A 16,338-nucleotide genomic window follows, 5' to 3' on the forward strand; every position below is an offset into this window, starting at 1 on the left:
ATAATTCATATTTTAAGCGAAAAATCTAAAAAATATATAAACACATTTTTTTTTTGTACATATTTTAAGTTCAAATTTAAACGAAATTAACTATTTAAACGAAGAATAACGATTTTAGTTATTTTGTTGTATTTAAAAATATTATGCATAGGTACTTAAAACTTTTAAGTGTATTATTATATTTTATACACGCAATGACATTTTCAAATACAATTTCTGGGAACAAATTAATTTAACTTACTACAATACTAATGTCTAACAATAAAATAAATTACTTAAATCACAACAATATCATAAAATAATATACTTAGGAATATTATTATAGGCTAACAAAATAAGAATATAGTCTTTCTTCAGAATCGCTTTTCACATAGGTTCAATGGTTTTATACCATTAAATTCAAATTAAACACATAGGTACATTAAAGTGACTCCTCTAAACATCTAATGTACAACAGAGTGACTTCAAAGGTTCTTAAAAATAAATTGTTAAGTATTATAAATTCGGTTTAGAAATACGTAAATTTTTAAGTGTCTCAAAGAATAATTTCATTTTTGTTGTTTAAAAGTTCATGACAAATTACAACATTAGTAAAAAAGTTTATAGAATGTTTGACGTTTAAACAACGTTAAATTCACAACCTAACTGACCTGATAATACCTATTATGTTAATAATATTATAAATTATATTGATTGTTATTATTATTGGCTTGCCTATTTCCGAAATAACAGTGGTTTTGTTTTATGAGTGAGATTGTCTTAAGGTCATAATAATTAATAACAAACAGATGAAAACAGTAGATAAGTGGTATTAGCCATTAGATAGGTATAAGTATTCATGAGTATACGGATTCCTGAATATTTAGTTATATTCTCGAACATCGACCTTGCATAAGTATAATTCTCAAAACATAATATAGAGATTAATAATTTAATGAGAATTTAGTAATCCGGTGTTCAATCAAATACCGTGTTATGTAATATAATACGATATAATATAAGTTATAAGTTATAACAGAGTTAATGATCCTTTGAAATCGGGCCACATATACTATTAAAATTCCAACACATCATAATTGTATTGTTAGGCACTATTAACGAGATTGAAATGTACAATTAATACTTATTTTAGAATCTACTAAAAGTGAAGAATGTATTGTTGGTTTAAAATGGTTTTATAATGATGCAAAAAGGGTTAAAAAAAATTATTTCATTGATATTTTTAATAGATTTTGTTTTATGTTTGCTAGGTAATTTTCCAATGTATATGCCTATTACCTATGTATTGACGAAGACAAGCGCAGCGAGACTCTTCACGCCTTGACCTTACATACAGTCTTACATAGAAGTATTAAACATATATTTTATAATTGATTCTGTTAATTGTTATTTAGTTGGTTGTTTATTACCTAATATAACCTAATTGGTCATCTGTGCTGACTGAACCAATCTTAAAATAAAGAATTATATTTTATATGCTATTGTAAGAAGCAAAGTACAATTTTATTTTTATCAGTCAAAAATGATAATATACGTCTATATATTATTATTTTTAAACAAAATTACATAGAGTCATGTCATTATTGTTATAAATAGGTTAAACCCTAAACAAATTTTACGATATTATATCGTGATGTATTTTTAAATTTATATACATTTGTTTTTTTATCAATACATGTAGTATAGATTTTTATAAATATATAATTTTATTATTTACTATTTTTATATAGTCGAAGAATTGTTTTTTTATTTATCGAATCCCCCATAAAATAAAAGAAGATAATGTTATTTTAAAAACATTTGTAATCGCAAATTTTATGAATAAATTTCCAAACCGGCGTTAAGATATTTATTAATTAATAATAATATATTATATATTGTTTTTATGCAATAGGAAATCCATATCAGTTTTCGGTAAACATATAATAATGAACTACACATACATAATATACATATATACAATAGCAATCGACCCACATAACCAAATCTCTCGACAGCCGTATTGGTAGTAGTGTACAATATTATAATAACGTTATCAATATTTGCAATAACAAAAAAAAACCAGTACAAAATACGTTTCAGACAAAAAACATTTTTTGCATTTTTATCAATACATACTTAGTATAAAAACAATAATGTAACGTATAATGTCCGTTCACGATAAATTGTTAATAATATACCTAAGGGCAACGAATATTTATTTTATTTTTATTTAGGTGAAAATAATAATTTTAATTTAGCCGATATCTTATACACCCCTATATCATAATAAAAAAAACATTCTTGAGTTAAACAAAGCAGCACAGATATTACCATAACAATTATTATCGATTATCTGCAGTACTACGAATTTAATATAGGTAATTCAATGGGTGAATGAGTGGTAATGTGGTGGTAACTATAAGCATTGTCTACATGTAAAATTAAACACCATAATTATACGTCTAGTAGTATTATAAATTATACAATATTTTTAATTTTAAAAACCTATATCAACAATGATGTAGTCAGGAAGGGTGGATGGCAGATGTTTCTACATAACGACATTCGTTATATTTGAGCATTTCAGATAAATTGCCTGGTTGACTCATAGAATATATCATATTGATATTGTATTTGCATGGGCAACATTTGTGTGAACTGACAATTTTTGAGCACCCCCTTTTTTGCTCCTTATTAGAATGCCATAAAATGCATAAACCTGAGATGGCCAATTTATAATAGTTAATTAAAATCATAATACATACGTATTTATAATATTCCGTACCTATTTATACATATGGAGGTAATAATGTATATTTATTATTGCAAATATGTATATTATTGGTATGCATGACAAAAGATATTTTACATTTTTCAACCCTTCAACAATATACATGTGTCATATACGTACATAAAATACAATACCTGTACCTAATATTATGTATTAACTATGTACCTATGATAAAGAAAAAGTTGCCTGGAGATGAAAAAAAAATTGACCTACTTAAATTTCTTTAAAAACTCCAAATGACGCCACTGGATTAAAGCTTCAAGACTCGCTAAAATCAATCCAGTGTATATAATATGATCGTGATTTTAAATTATCTTATCTTATATACCTCTACAGGTAAATGGTAATAATGACAAAATCAAACGAATTTAATAATTCTTATAGGTTATGTTTAAGACTACCTAGGTATATTAATATCTATTTAGCAGACTATAAGTATAATTATTTCATCCGCTGTCAGCCTTATCTCACTCAGTGTCGACTCCGATACAGGCAATAACTAAATCCTATGTGCATAATAATTATTTGAGTTGAATAATTTCAAACAAGTTTTCGTATTAAATAATGCATTTGAAAATCGTTGATCGCACGATCTATTTCCCTTTGCTCTTCGTACCGTTTCTCGTTGCTTTAGAGTTTAGATCAGATACTATATATATGTGTCTGTATCATTAGAATTTCAGGGGTTCCTACATTTTTTTTAGTCCCTCTCTTGATCTTATAACAAGACATGCACATATTAATAAATAGTATCTATTTAATTACTAGTATACCAATATTACCATCATGTTCATTATTTCTTTGGATCTAAATATCTAATATCTATCTTTAAGATAATTTTTAATATTTATTCATTACTTGTCCTTTCGTAGTCAATAATATTTTATCATCATAGTAATTCCACCCAAATTAAAATTTTTTTTACGTTTTATTATTTTTTCATCATGAAACATAGTTTATTATTTACCACATATTTAAAAAAAAAATTACATATTATAATAAAATATAGGTACTTACATTCTTCTATGAGTTATATTTCTTATGAGTTTATAATATTCTGAAGGGTGAAAAAAGTTTAATTATATAATATGATCGTTACAAGGTAGATTAGCTTATAATCAGTAAAATCCAAATGGATTATTAAGTAATTAGTTATTATCATATTGTTCGTCGTTTGCATAATCATTATATTGCACAAGTGATTTCAAAGAACTTATTTTTAAAATTTTCAACATATAGACAGATAGGTATAAAAGAAGGCGGTAGTTTGAACCAAAAACAAGCCTTAGCTATAAAAATTGAACATTTTCATGATTGAACACTTCATAAATACTAAAAAAAATAGTACCTAATAATACCTTTAAATAGCTATGATAATAACTTTTGAGCCACCTATACTTGTACCTATTACATTTTTAAACTTCTTGACCACAAAAAAAATTTATTTTATCGACATTTGTTGGAAAAAAACTAACTAAATCGAAAATAACCAAGGTAATATCTCAAAAATTACAAAATGTTCGACCTTGAAATTTGGAATGATGGTTGGTCTAATGATCTAGATGATGTGCAATAAGAAAGGATTTTCTGAAATTTGCATTTTAAAATGGAGCAAAAATAATGATTTCACGATTCACGATGGAAATTGAATTTTTATACATATAAATAGCTGCCATTGGTTACACATTATAATTATTGTAAAAGAAAAACAATTTTTTTTATATATTAATAGTTAGTAGTTACCATTGTTTATTGGTTACTCTGACAGTGAATAAAGCATGCATTACATTATTGCATTTATATAAGAATTTGTTTATAAAATAATTCTTCTATAATAATTATGTTTCCTATAGATTCAAAAAATACTATCCATTTCGACGAACATTTCAGACGTTGTTTTTGGAGTTATCTGGAAGATTTATAAAGTTTTTTGAATAGCATACCAAAATATGCCAAGAGCTCTAAAATCTAAACCGAGGTACAACAAAAATAAAAAACATCACCCGTTTTCTTATGTTCCTAACATAATGCTCGAGAACGTAACGATTAGAAATTAATTAAAATGTATGTTCACAAAATAGTAACCCCGTATTTTGTATAATTGTATTAAATTTTTTCATGGGCTAAGTCGGATTATACAGGGATATCAAAAACCACCGGACAAGTGATGGCACATTATTTCCAATCCGATGTAAATTGGATTAAGTGAAAACGACAAATTTGGTATGACTTTGAAACTTTAGATAGACTTTCTAAGTCGACTTTGAAATGTTGAGCCCTGCGAGGTGCATAAAAACTCAAATCGCAAGGCTCGCAATCCACCTCAGATGGATTGCCTACCAGATAATACAGGTACTGCTGGCACAATCATAAGCTAGTCTCACGGCCCACTGGCCATGGGTCATCTATTTGGCACGGGCAACGCTGGTTGGAATAGAGGATATAATGTAATGTAATAGAAAGTGACTCATCCTGACAGAGCAACAAACAATGATGTAGCTTGAGACTTGGAATTTTCACGGTACCTTCGTACCACGTCGGAAGTGTGCACTAAGAAATCATTTTCTGAAATTCGCATTTTAAAGTTGTGCTTGCACAAGGATTTTGGGATTTGAGAATACCTGAGTATAGCTAAGTCTCAGATAGCCAGACGAAAGACAAACTATAAAAATCATTTAGGTACTAGGCAAATACTTACATAGAGTTAGAGACTTAGAGTGAACTATGGACAATAATTTAGGATAGGCGTAATATATAGCAAGCGTTTTAATGCGTTTAACACTATTTATTAGAACTTAAAATAACCTATATAAGTTAAAAGTAGGTACCTAGGAGCACATCAGAAGTCTGAGTGAAACCAACTTAAACTAAACATTTTTAGATCTTTTCTTCTATACAGTTAAACATTTTGATATATACAATATTACAAATAACAAAACACTATAGTTTAGTAAGTACAGATAGGTAATATACTTATATTATGTATACCTACATCAACTTACATACAGTTGAATATAGGTATCATCAGTTAAGACTTTAAGAGGACGTTATACCCACATGTGTTGTCTCCGTCTTACAAGTGCGTAATATAGCAAATTTTACGCTCAGCAGATCACATTAGTTTGAAAACTAAGTGAATCAGCCTATTATGGAACTTGTTGGCAAGAATCTTATCTGTGTTTGTTGGTATATTGGTTTTTTTACGATAATTCAATTTTTAAGTAAGTTATGACTTATGAGCATTTTTAATTTACCCTATACTCAATATTATTTAAGCATAAACTTACTAAAAATTGAGCTATTGCAAAAAACCAACATACAAACACAGACAATTCTCTTACCATCAAGTTTCATAATATTATGTCGATTCACTCTAATTTTTAACTAACTAAGCCATAAGTGATCTGCTGAACTTAAATTTGAAATGTTAGGCACTCGTTAGATGGAGACTGTATTGTTAATCTAAATGAAACGGCCAACTCACTAAATTTCAATTGTTTTTTTTAGAAGAATTCAAGGTACATTTCTATTATACAAACAAAAATTAATGGGATATAAAAAAAAGGCAAAAAATTTGTCAGGTGTGGGGTTCGAACCCACGCTCCCGTTTGGGAACCAGAGCTTAAATCTGGCGCCTTAGACCGCTCGGCCAACCTGACACATACAAATACCGGGGTTTTAACACGCATTTAAAAATGTACGTGAAATTCCTTAAAAATTAAAGACAAATTGTTAAATTAATGAATTTATTCAAAAGTAAACCTTCACTACATATACCTTCGTCTATGAAGAAATGAAGAAATGAATAAATATTGTTCTAAAAATCTTACACCAAGTAGGTAGGTACTATTCTTTAAAGTTGAAACCAATAGAAATAACCAATAGAATACAAGCCGTAAGTGACAAGTTTGAAAAAAAATCACCTTTTCAAATTTATCGTGTATATTTATTAAGTATTTTTAAATATATTACTGTTTTAAGCACCTTAAAAACGAATAAAATATTAATGCTGGGTAACATGAAAAAATTATTAATTTAATAGACCAATCACAGGGGTCACTAAATCATGTTTAAGGAACCATTAGCTCATTATTAACGTTAAACCCAGTCTGAATACTTCCTAATATATTGTTGTTTTAATCATAATTTTTTTTTCTGAGTAGCTCTTCTATAATGGTATAGGGAGTGCTTGATTTAGAAAAAAATTAGAAGAGGGACTCAGCGGATGTTTGATAAACGTGTGTTCCACACCAAATTAACTGTCACATTACCGATAGCCCCCTTTACCACACAAATCTCAGGAAATCATTAAATTTATTATACAAAATTATTTTAAAAGAAAAAACACTTGTTTATTAATTATTTTTTTTTAGGACATCAAATGTTAAATTGTTACCTAATCAATTATTCTACAAAATATACATAGCACAGAATTATTCTGTGTACATAGTATTAATAATAATTATACTTGGTTATTGGAGATAAAAGACGAGTCATTACATCATCCAATGACATAATTTATATTACCTTCGATTTATAAAGATTTAATTCATAAAATGTATCTATGGCACAATCATAGATATATGCTTATATTTATGTGGTCATCATACAATTTCTTAGCATTTTACCAAACAATTTTTTTTTTCATAAGCGATTCAAATATTCAAATATTATAGCTATATACATATATAGGTATATTTTCATCAGAAAACTGATGGTTTACAAATTAACCATAGTAAATGGCGTTCCCAGCATTCCTTTTCAAATAAATAGAAGGGGTACCTACACTAAAAAAAAATGTAAAAAGATTTGGTAACCACCCCAAATCAAGCACTGGTTGTAGGTTATATTATGTTGGACTGTAAATAGTGTATTCCAAGAAATTAACCTTACTAAATTAGGTATATCAACTCTATTAATATATCTCATTGATCTGTTTAATTTGAAACAATAATAAAACTTCTAAATATACTATAGAAAATATTTCAACTTCAGGTATAGTTGTTGGTTGGTCAACTTATGCAAATTAATTGAACAGTCTAACTTCGTCTCAAATATATTTGTTCTCTCTAATATTCGAGATCAGAATACTAAACATTAAATAACTGTTACATTCATAATTTGAAATAAAATATCTAGTTATCAAACTTTTTAATAAAACATAATATTAAAGTTGACAATGCTTTTGAAATAAAAAAAATAAAACTGGATTTTATTTTTTTTCATACAGTGCAATAAACTTACTTTAAACAAAAATATTTAAATATAATATATACGAGTTATGTAAAAGGACACTATAAAAAATAATACAAAAATTATAATGACAAATTATTAACAATGATAACATATTAAGGAGTACAAAGTTTTATTCATCAAGAGATTAAATCAAAAAAAAGTATTGTACAGTATTTACATATTAATAAATTGGAAATTGATTTTGTTTTTGAATACAAAAGCCAATCGGCTCAATTGGCTTTTGTATTATTGACAATCATTTGCCAACACGCACGAATGCATCATCAATAAGTTCTTCATCTGTAATTGAAGGTGATGCTGAATGTGGCGAAGGTACTAATAATGGTGATGGTACAGGAGATTTGAGAATATGTACGGATACAGAGGGTGTCGTTGCATATGTCGTAACAGGAGTAACAGGTTTTTGCTGATATACAGAGTTATTCGATATTTCTTCTTTTTTTTGTGAGTAGTCTTTACATTCCGACATTTCAACAGTTGTATCAGCTTTTGGGGTATGGAAAGAGATTAAAGGTAAGTCAATTTTTAGGCTACTCAAAGCAGATTCCTTAGGTTTAAGTCTTTCTTCAACTGTTGTAACTGTTATACCAGGTAATGAGTTTAATCGCTCTGTAGTACTTTTTTTCTGGCAAATATAATCACCTTGATTGTACTTTTTGTCCACATCGCTTTTCTTGGCCAAATCCATGGGTTTAGAAGTATCAGCTTTTGATTCAGTACATCTTTTTTCATCGGCGTTAGCTCGAGCAGAAAGTTTTGGAATTTGAAACTTACTTGTATCTAATTTATGTTTAATAATGCTTTCAACAGGATTAACTACTTTTAGAGATTCTTCGTCTTTAGACGTTGGACTAGATTTTCTCATCTCAGTTCTAGCAAAAATAGACTTTTCACTTCTAATTTTACCCGATCCAGATTTTACTTTGGTTACAGTCAAGTTTGACTTATTTTTTGGTACACTAAATGATTGTTTAGATTGAGAAGAACTTGGACCAGGTTTAGGGATTGAATAGGTATTCTTTTTACTGTTTAATCCGCTTAAACTTCCAGATTTTGGTCCAGGTTTAGGAGAACCAGCCACAGAACTTTTTTGTTTTGACTCTTTTGTTCTTGTTTTATTTATTGTTATCTTCATTCCGTCAGAACTATGTTTAACTTGGTAGGATTCGGGATTTTTCATATTTATATTAGTATTCAATGCTATCCCTTTATCAAAAGCTTTTGGAGTAGATTCTTTATTTTTAGGTACTTCGGAATCAACTGAGTAATGTTGAGCAGTTTTGTCTTTTGATAAACGGTCTATCACAGCGCTCAGCTTGCGGCACTTCATTTGAGCCTTATTTGAGTCCGGAGGAACAGGAGTTCCAAGATCTTCAATATCACTTTTTTTTGAACTTGATTTTGAACTTTTAGGACTTTGACTCAACGAAGAATTACTAGAAGCATAACTTCTTTTTTCTTTGTCCTTAGAAAATTCTTTGCTCTTTTGCTTTGATTCACTTTTTGGACTATGAACAGACATTTTTAACGCAGACAAACTAGGCTTGCCAGAATTTGACTTAGGTGAAGTTACTGTATACTTATTAGAATTAGGCAACGATACACTACTAATAGATAAGGTAGGGGATGTACTTTGTTTTAATTTTTGAGCTGTTCCCAACTTCATCATCATAGTACTTGAAGGTAACTGATTTGAAGCATAATCACTTGGTGATGATGAACGACTGGAGTCTGACATTTTAAGAGACCCAGAGTGTTTTTTTAATTTTTCAGGTACATTGGTTTCAGTCTCCAATTTTCTCTTCCTTTTCTTTTCTATTTTACCTTCAATATCTTTTTTACTTTTCTTGGACTTCTCTTCAGCTATAGTCTTAGCAGAAATCGGAGTTATGGTTATAGAGCTAGGTACGTTTGGTATGGGTATAACTTCAATATTTGGCCTTCTGTCAACAGTAACTTGTGGTAATATTTGTGGAGAAGGAATAGAACTTAAATCCACAGCCGTTATACTAACTGAGGGCGATTGGTGCATTTTATCTGAAGTAATATCTTTTTTGTCATCGTCTTTCATAGAAACTAATGCCACGTCTTTAGCTGTCATTTTAATAAACTCTTTAACATCATTGAGATCATGAAGATCTGGGCCATCATCATCAATTTCAAATAATGATTGGCTGGATTGTTCAACATCTTCATTTATAGCATCAAATTCTCCAGAAACTGTGGAACTACTTTTTTCAACTGAGTCATCACTTGATGTTTCTATTATAACTTGCCCTGTGTCCGGAGGAGGTTTTTCATCTTCAGTTTTCCCATTATCATCTGCTAATATGCTTATCAGTTCTTCAGTTTTAGTTGGTGAATTTTTGGGATCAGGTGGATCTTCTTGAAGGCTGGCATCCCTAAAAGACGACTGCTCTTTTTGTTCTTCTTGATCAACATCCATCGGAAACTGATTAAAATCTATATCAGGCAAAAATGAGGGGTCTGAAATATATTGGTCTAAATCCCTTTGAATCATAGATGCTGGAAAACAATCAAGAGAACTAGCTCCATCTAAAGGTTCAAGTTTGACATCTAGATCAGATGAAAAATCAGGACCAGCTGAAGGATCAGCAAAATGTTGATTTAAATCAGAGCTATCCCCTAAATTGGTTGATCCTCCAGTTCCAGATAAATTATTTTTAATATTAGTTTCAAGGCTTTGTTGGTTTTCTCTTTCCCATGTTTGGATAAGACTTCGCATTGTTATTGGAATTGAAAAACACCTAAAACAATCATAGTTAGTTAATTGTATTCAAAATTAATATAATCTTTAACTACAAACCTTTGGAGTACTCTACTCGCAAATTCAGGTGAAGTTAAAACTGATTCACCATTTGTTTCTGATGAAGATGTGTAAACCTGACACTGCAGTCTAGATATATCAGATAAATCAAATTCAGCAGTTGCTAAACTTTCTTCAATTGGATGCTCAAATGAAACAACTAAATGTTGCCAAGACATTTCTTCATATGCAGCAATTTCAAATACTGTTGTATTGAAAATTTCTGGAAATTAATTTACTTTATATTACAATAAACTATGTTAACAGAGTTAAATGTTAATAAGACTTACCCTGCTGACATTCAGGGCGCACACATGAACGAATCAAACAATTGAATAATGCTTGTTGTCGAAGATAAGCTATAACTCTAGTTACTTGAGATGGATGTGTAAATTTTATGTTTTGTATAAATACACCTTTTAGATTGGAATCTGTCAAAAAATAGCAATGCTGCTGATCTGGTAACGTCTAACAGAAATAAAACAACAATAATAATAAATAAAAAATACAAAGAATAAAGATTGTATTTTACTATTTTTAATAGAATAAAATTATTAAAATATAAAATATTCCAAGTTTAAATGTTAACTATTTTATAATTAATTAACTTTTTAGTGCATATTTATGCGTTGATATGTTATACAATTATTTCAACATAATATTATATTTGGTAATATTTGGTAAAATTGAAGCTGGCTTTAAATATAGGAGTCATTTTAGAAACTAATTAAATGAAGAAATTTAACAATTTCATTATTAGTATTCTTAGCAAAAATTTTAACTTTAGTACCTACCAGTTTACAGTTTAACAATGCTTTAGAATTGTAAGAACACCCAGTGCTTGAATTGGGAATTATTAAGAAGAGGTGCTCAATCAAACAATTTAAAAACTGTGTCAAAAGTGAAAAATTATTTAACATAGATCCGTAGGCGATATATGGATTTATATTTTATATTCACTTTATTTTTCAAAATGTTTCCTCATTACATTTCATATATTCAGTCACTTAAAGTCATTTTTTACTATTATTATTTTTTCCATTTTGATTACCAATATGTTTCAGAAGAAATTAAGAAAAAATGAAAGTATCAGTGATTATAACGTGTTAATTTGTAGTTCAGACCCATTCCATTGTCTATTGTCAACATTAGTCCACTGGTATTTGATAATATGTTACTTTATTGTACATATTTGTGCAATACTAAACCAGGCAAAAAACGAGTGTGTTACTACAAGCAAACTATAATAAAAAATAGCAAAGTAATCTAAACTATAAAAAACATAAAAAAATATTTTTGATACTAAAAATTTAAAATTCATATCATTCACAACAATTTAAATCCACTCCATACTTAAATTGAACACAAGTTTGTACTATCCCTCGCTCATGTAAAAAAAAATTGTTAACCTCCTCCAATTCAAGCACTGTAGGCAACTCAAAAATTATAATTTTTCATTGCATTAAATGTTTATATCATAGCATTACTACCATGCATCATGAATCAAAAAAGTTAGCAACATCCAGCATAATATGGAGATTGCTGCATTATTTATTTTAAAAATTTGACATTCTTATTAAATTAATAATACAGTTATCTACAAGTATAAAAATACACATTACAGGCTACAGAAAACATTATACTGGATTGTCAAATAATGAGACATTAAATCTCTAAAAGAAATTAAAAAAGTTATTCATATCATATTTATTATTTTTTTAAACTTACAACACTCAGGGGTTGTGAACTTGGTTCAATGATCATTCCAAGCAAAGATCTAGGTGGAGACATTTCTAAATCCATTTCAATAACAGATTTTATATTTTCAGCTAATTGAAGGCAAATTGGCATAGGTTCGTTTAATCTCAATACAAATACTGCAGGAAGAGTAATACTGTTTTGGACGGTAAATGGTACAAATATTGGTGTACTAAAAAAAAATTTAATATGATTACTAGACATATAAATTATTTGTTTATATAAATATCAAATTACTTTATTCCAGATGAATTTCTAGTAGCACTTAATAATGAAGTGGACTGGACATTGGTTGTGGTAGCTGCTTCAATGCATACAGTAGCATAACAACCGACATCAAGAGTTTCCTTGTCTAAATTCATCATAGTATTATTTTCTACATCCAATAAATCATAAGGTGAAACAAAGAAAATTATTTTCATTGGATGTCCTATAAAAATATTTATTAATTTAAATAAATTTTGTTATATTAATAACTATGACACTTATAATTGTGAATTAATATTTAATTCATAAAATTTTATTTAAGTACCTCCTCTTCTAGGTTTGACTACTCCTAATGGAGTCTTATGTACCATTGATATTAAATCTTTATGATAAGTGTAATGCACTTGGGCAAACGTTTCCAAATCAGCTTCTAGAGTTTGAAGAGCATTAAAAGCACGACATTTAACCATTTTATCTGCATTCAATTGATAAATAGATGCTAATCCTTCAAGTTGGGATGTAAAATCAGCAAAGTCACAGTTGGCAAGACTTTTTATCAAATCAGCACAACTCTAAAACACGTAAATACTTATCAAAACATACATTTAAAAGAAATATAATTAAGTAAATAATTATTGGTACCTATAAATATTTAAGGAATACACAACATAATTTATTTTTCCTAAATAATTATTGTAGACAAACTCATTAATACAATCAAGATACAATTTTATAAAAAAAATTATTATTTTAGGATAGATATTAAAAAATGTAAAACAAGAGCAAGAAATCATTAAGGGTATGTCTTAAATTAAAAATGGTAGCCTGGTAAATCGAATGGTATGATATATATGCTTAGTATGAGTGCAAGTATGCGAAGAATGTTAAACGAATATAGCAACCATATCTTTATAATAAAATTAATATTTTCAGCAAATATTGGACATTCTAAAATTTAATACATAATTAACATAATTTAATATGCCAATAAAAATATATTTATTTTATCAAATTATTTGTTCTCCTTTACATATCCCCCACTCACAAAATGCTACAATGAAAATGTCAGTGGAGCTTCAACTAGGGCTAGCGGTATTTCAGAATACCAGTATACCGTGCTTTGGTAATTACCGTTATTACCGAAAATACTAGCATTTATTATTTATTATTTTTATATATTCATAATGACATAATATAATATTCTAAACTGCCAATTTACAGACCGTTGCCTGCATCTAGATTAGAGTTTCTCAAACATTTTAGCGTTGCGAATACCAAAAAAATAGATTAAAATAAAATCAGTTACCTCACGATCCCCTCCCTCTTTGTTTGTAGAAGTAATTAATTATTTTTCTAGAAACTACCCCTCCCCTTTTCAACATATCACAAAACATTGGGAGTTTTAAAGTCTTAAACGATAATAATTAATTACATATGATTTTTAGATGTTAAAGGTAAATTTTCTTAGGTTGCAAACACTGATAAATTTACCGAGATCCGGTATGTACTATATTTCCAGTAATTACCTCACCTCGTTAATTTCGGTAATTACCGTGGTATGGTATTTTTGGTAATTACCGTATAACCGGTAATACCGTAAATACCGGTAATAAACAAATACCGGATACCGGTATCAAAATTTTGAATACCGCCAGCCCTAGCTTCAACCCTCTCTCCCCAGATATATCTGATCATCATACCAAGGTTGTAAAAATAATATAATAAATTGTACTTGTGGTTCTGATTTTCCATCATGATGAATCTTTACATCTTTTACTCCTCCATTGTCTTCTAATATAATTTCCAAATAAAACATATCTGAAGAAACAAATATATCTTTGCCAGAGGGTCCAACAGTAAACTTTAAACTAAAAAAAAAATATATGTAAATCATTAAGTTCATAAATATCTTCTGACTAACAGAATACTAACAATGTAATATTATAGCATAAACGTTTCAATAATAAACAGTTAAAGTTACCCTAAATGCCTGCTAACACTGTCTAAACGTTCAATCATTGTCTGCAAAGTAGTCACCTTGATATTTTGTTGTAGTAGATCCAAAGATTTTTGAACAAGACATTTTTCATTTGGGTCTACATTAATACGTTTTTCCTAATCAAAAAAAAAAAATCAAAATTAGTTAGATTTCTAAATTTATTTAAGGTGCATAATACATCATAAAATAAGATATATAGTATACAATATACAATATACAATATAAAATACAATATACATTTTATTTAAAGTATTGGAGAATCCTTAATTCTTAATCTGGCCAAATTTCATTCTATTAAAATCTATTCAAAACTTCACCGGCATTCCGAGCATATGACTTGGCCATGATTGTACCCTTATGCTGACATTTTATTGTGTTTGATAAAAAATATAGGGTTATGTGCAATAACTTTGTATATTTAAGCAATGCATTATTTTATTTTATTTTATTATATTAATTTTTTTTTCATTATTACCATGTTTGTGTAGAATCCAAATATAATATTTTAAAATTAAAAAAAAAAAAGTTATGAAAAATTAAATTCCAATATTCCGATCTTAAACATAGTTAACTCTTGTAACTTCAATCACCATAGGTAATCATCAACAAAAGCATTAGATATTAATATTAGTTAAATAATTAGTTAATTTAATATTCTGATTGTCTATAATTATAACACCAAATTAAGCTAAAAGTTAACTTTAATAAGGGTTGCATAGTTATAATCGCTCTTAAAATGTAGTATAATACTAATACGGAACCTAGTACTCAAGGAAATGTTATCTATGTACCTCAATAATAAATACATTATCAAGAGACACCAAAAATATGTAAAATGTTTTAATGTAAGTACCATTGACACTTTTTCCATATAATATAATACAATTTATGTAAAATGTATGACAATAAGGATCTTATACACATAATATTAGTGTGATACATTTATACCCAAACATACACAGTATTTGAAAGTTTTGAGACTAGTTTAGATTTAGCGTAGCAATAAAATGTATACAAGTTGGAGACGCCAAATAAGTTTATCTTCAGCCCCCCCCCTCCCACACACACACACAGTTTATGTAAAATAGGCCCTGATTCTAACACAAAAATCATTATAGTTGTTCATAGGCTCAAAAATACTATTAAGCAACCCATACTGATATAAAATGCAATCAAACGTAAGTACTTAATAAATATTTGTCAACTTACCAGTAAAGCCAGTTTGATGTTTTTAATAGAGTCTGTCAACGGTTTGTACTGAGACTGGAGAGCTTTGCTACGCAACTTTTCCATCATCAACTGCATTTGTAGTTTTCTCGATTTATCCTCCGATAACCCATTGTGCAACAGGACTGTGGCCGACATGAACACCAAATGATATATTATTTAATATCTCAACATTTCCATACGTTCGTAATCGTCGACTGACGTCTAGACACTCTAGGTGGCCGAAAAAATACTAGCTAGAAATCTAGAATACGATCTTACCTGCTGACTGTGTGGCGGTGTTCATGATCG

At 28.5% G+C, this 16,338-nt stretch overlaps 1 protein-coding gene and 1 non-coding gene across 3 annotated transcripts; both read right to left on the bottom strand.

The window, feature by feature from the left end:
* Nucleotides 1-6,348: 6,348 nt before the first annotated feature.
* On the bottom strand, nucleotides 6,349-6,432 carry Trnal-uaa. Its single transcript has one exon. It is a non-coding gene; the product is annotated as a tRNA-Leu (tRNA).
* A 1,687-nt stretch (nucleotides 6,433-8,119) lies between these two features.
* On the bottom strand, nucleotides 8,120-16,333 carry LOC111034061 (mediator of RNA polymerase II transcription subunit 1). Of its 2 annotated transcripts, XM_022315088.1 has the most exons (10): nucleotides 16,309-16,333; nucleotides 16,030-16,172; nucleotides 14,803-14,936; nucleotides 14,554-14,689; nucleotides 13,147-13,393; nucleotides 12,852-13,044; nucleotides 12,585-12,786; nucleotides 11,147-11,324; nucleotides 10,857-11,079; nucleotides 8,120-10,797 (listed from the first exon to the last, which is right to left on the bottom strand). In XM_022315088.1, exons 1-10 carry the CDS (start codon nucleotides 16,331-16,333, stop codon nucleotides 8,265-8,267), a joined length of 4,014 nt encoding a protein of 1,337 aa, XP_022170780.1. In that variant the 3' UTR covers nucleotides 8,120-8,264. The 2 variants fall into 2 exon arrangements, with proteins under 2 accessions (XP_022170780.1, XP_022170781.1); XM_022315089.1 differs by lacking the exon at nucleotides 16,309-16,333 and having other exon boundaries at nucleotides 14,859-14,936; nucleotides 16,030-16,139.
* Between the last annotated feature and the right edge of the window lie 5 nt (nucleotides 16,334-16,338).

Source organism: Myzus persicae, unplaced genomic scaffold (assembly GCF_001856785.1).
Source record: "Myzus persicae strain clone G006 unplaced genomic scaffold, MPER_G0061.0, whole genome shotgun sequence".
Classification (NCBI taxonomy): Eukaryota; Metazoa; Arthropoda; class Insecta; order Hemiptera; family Aphididae; genus Myzus; species Myzus persicae.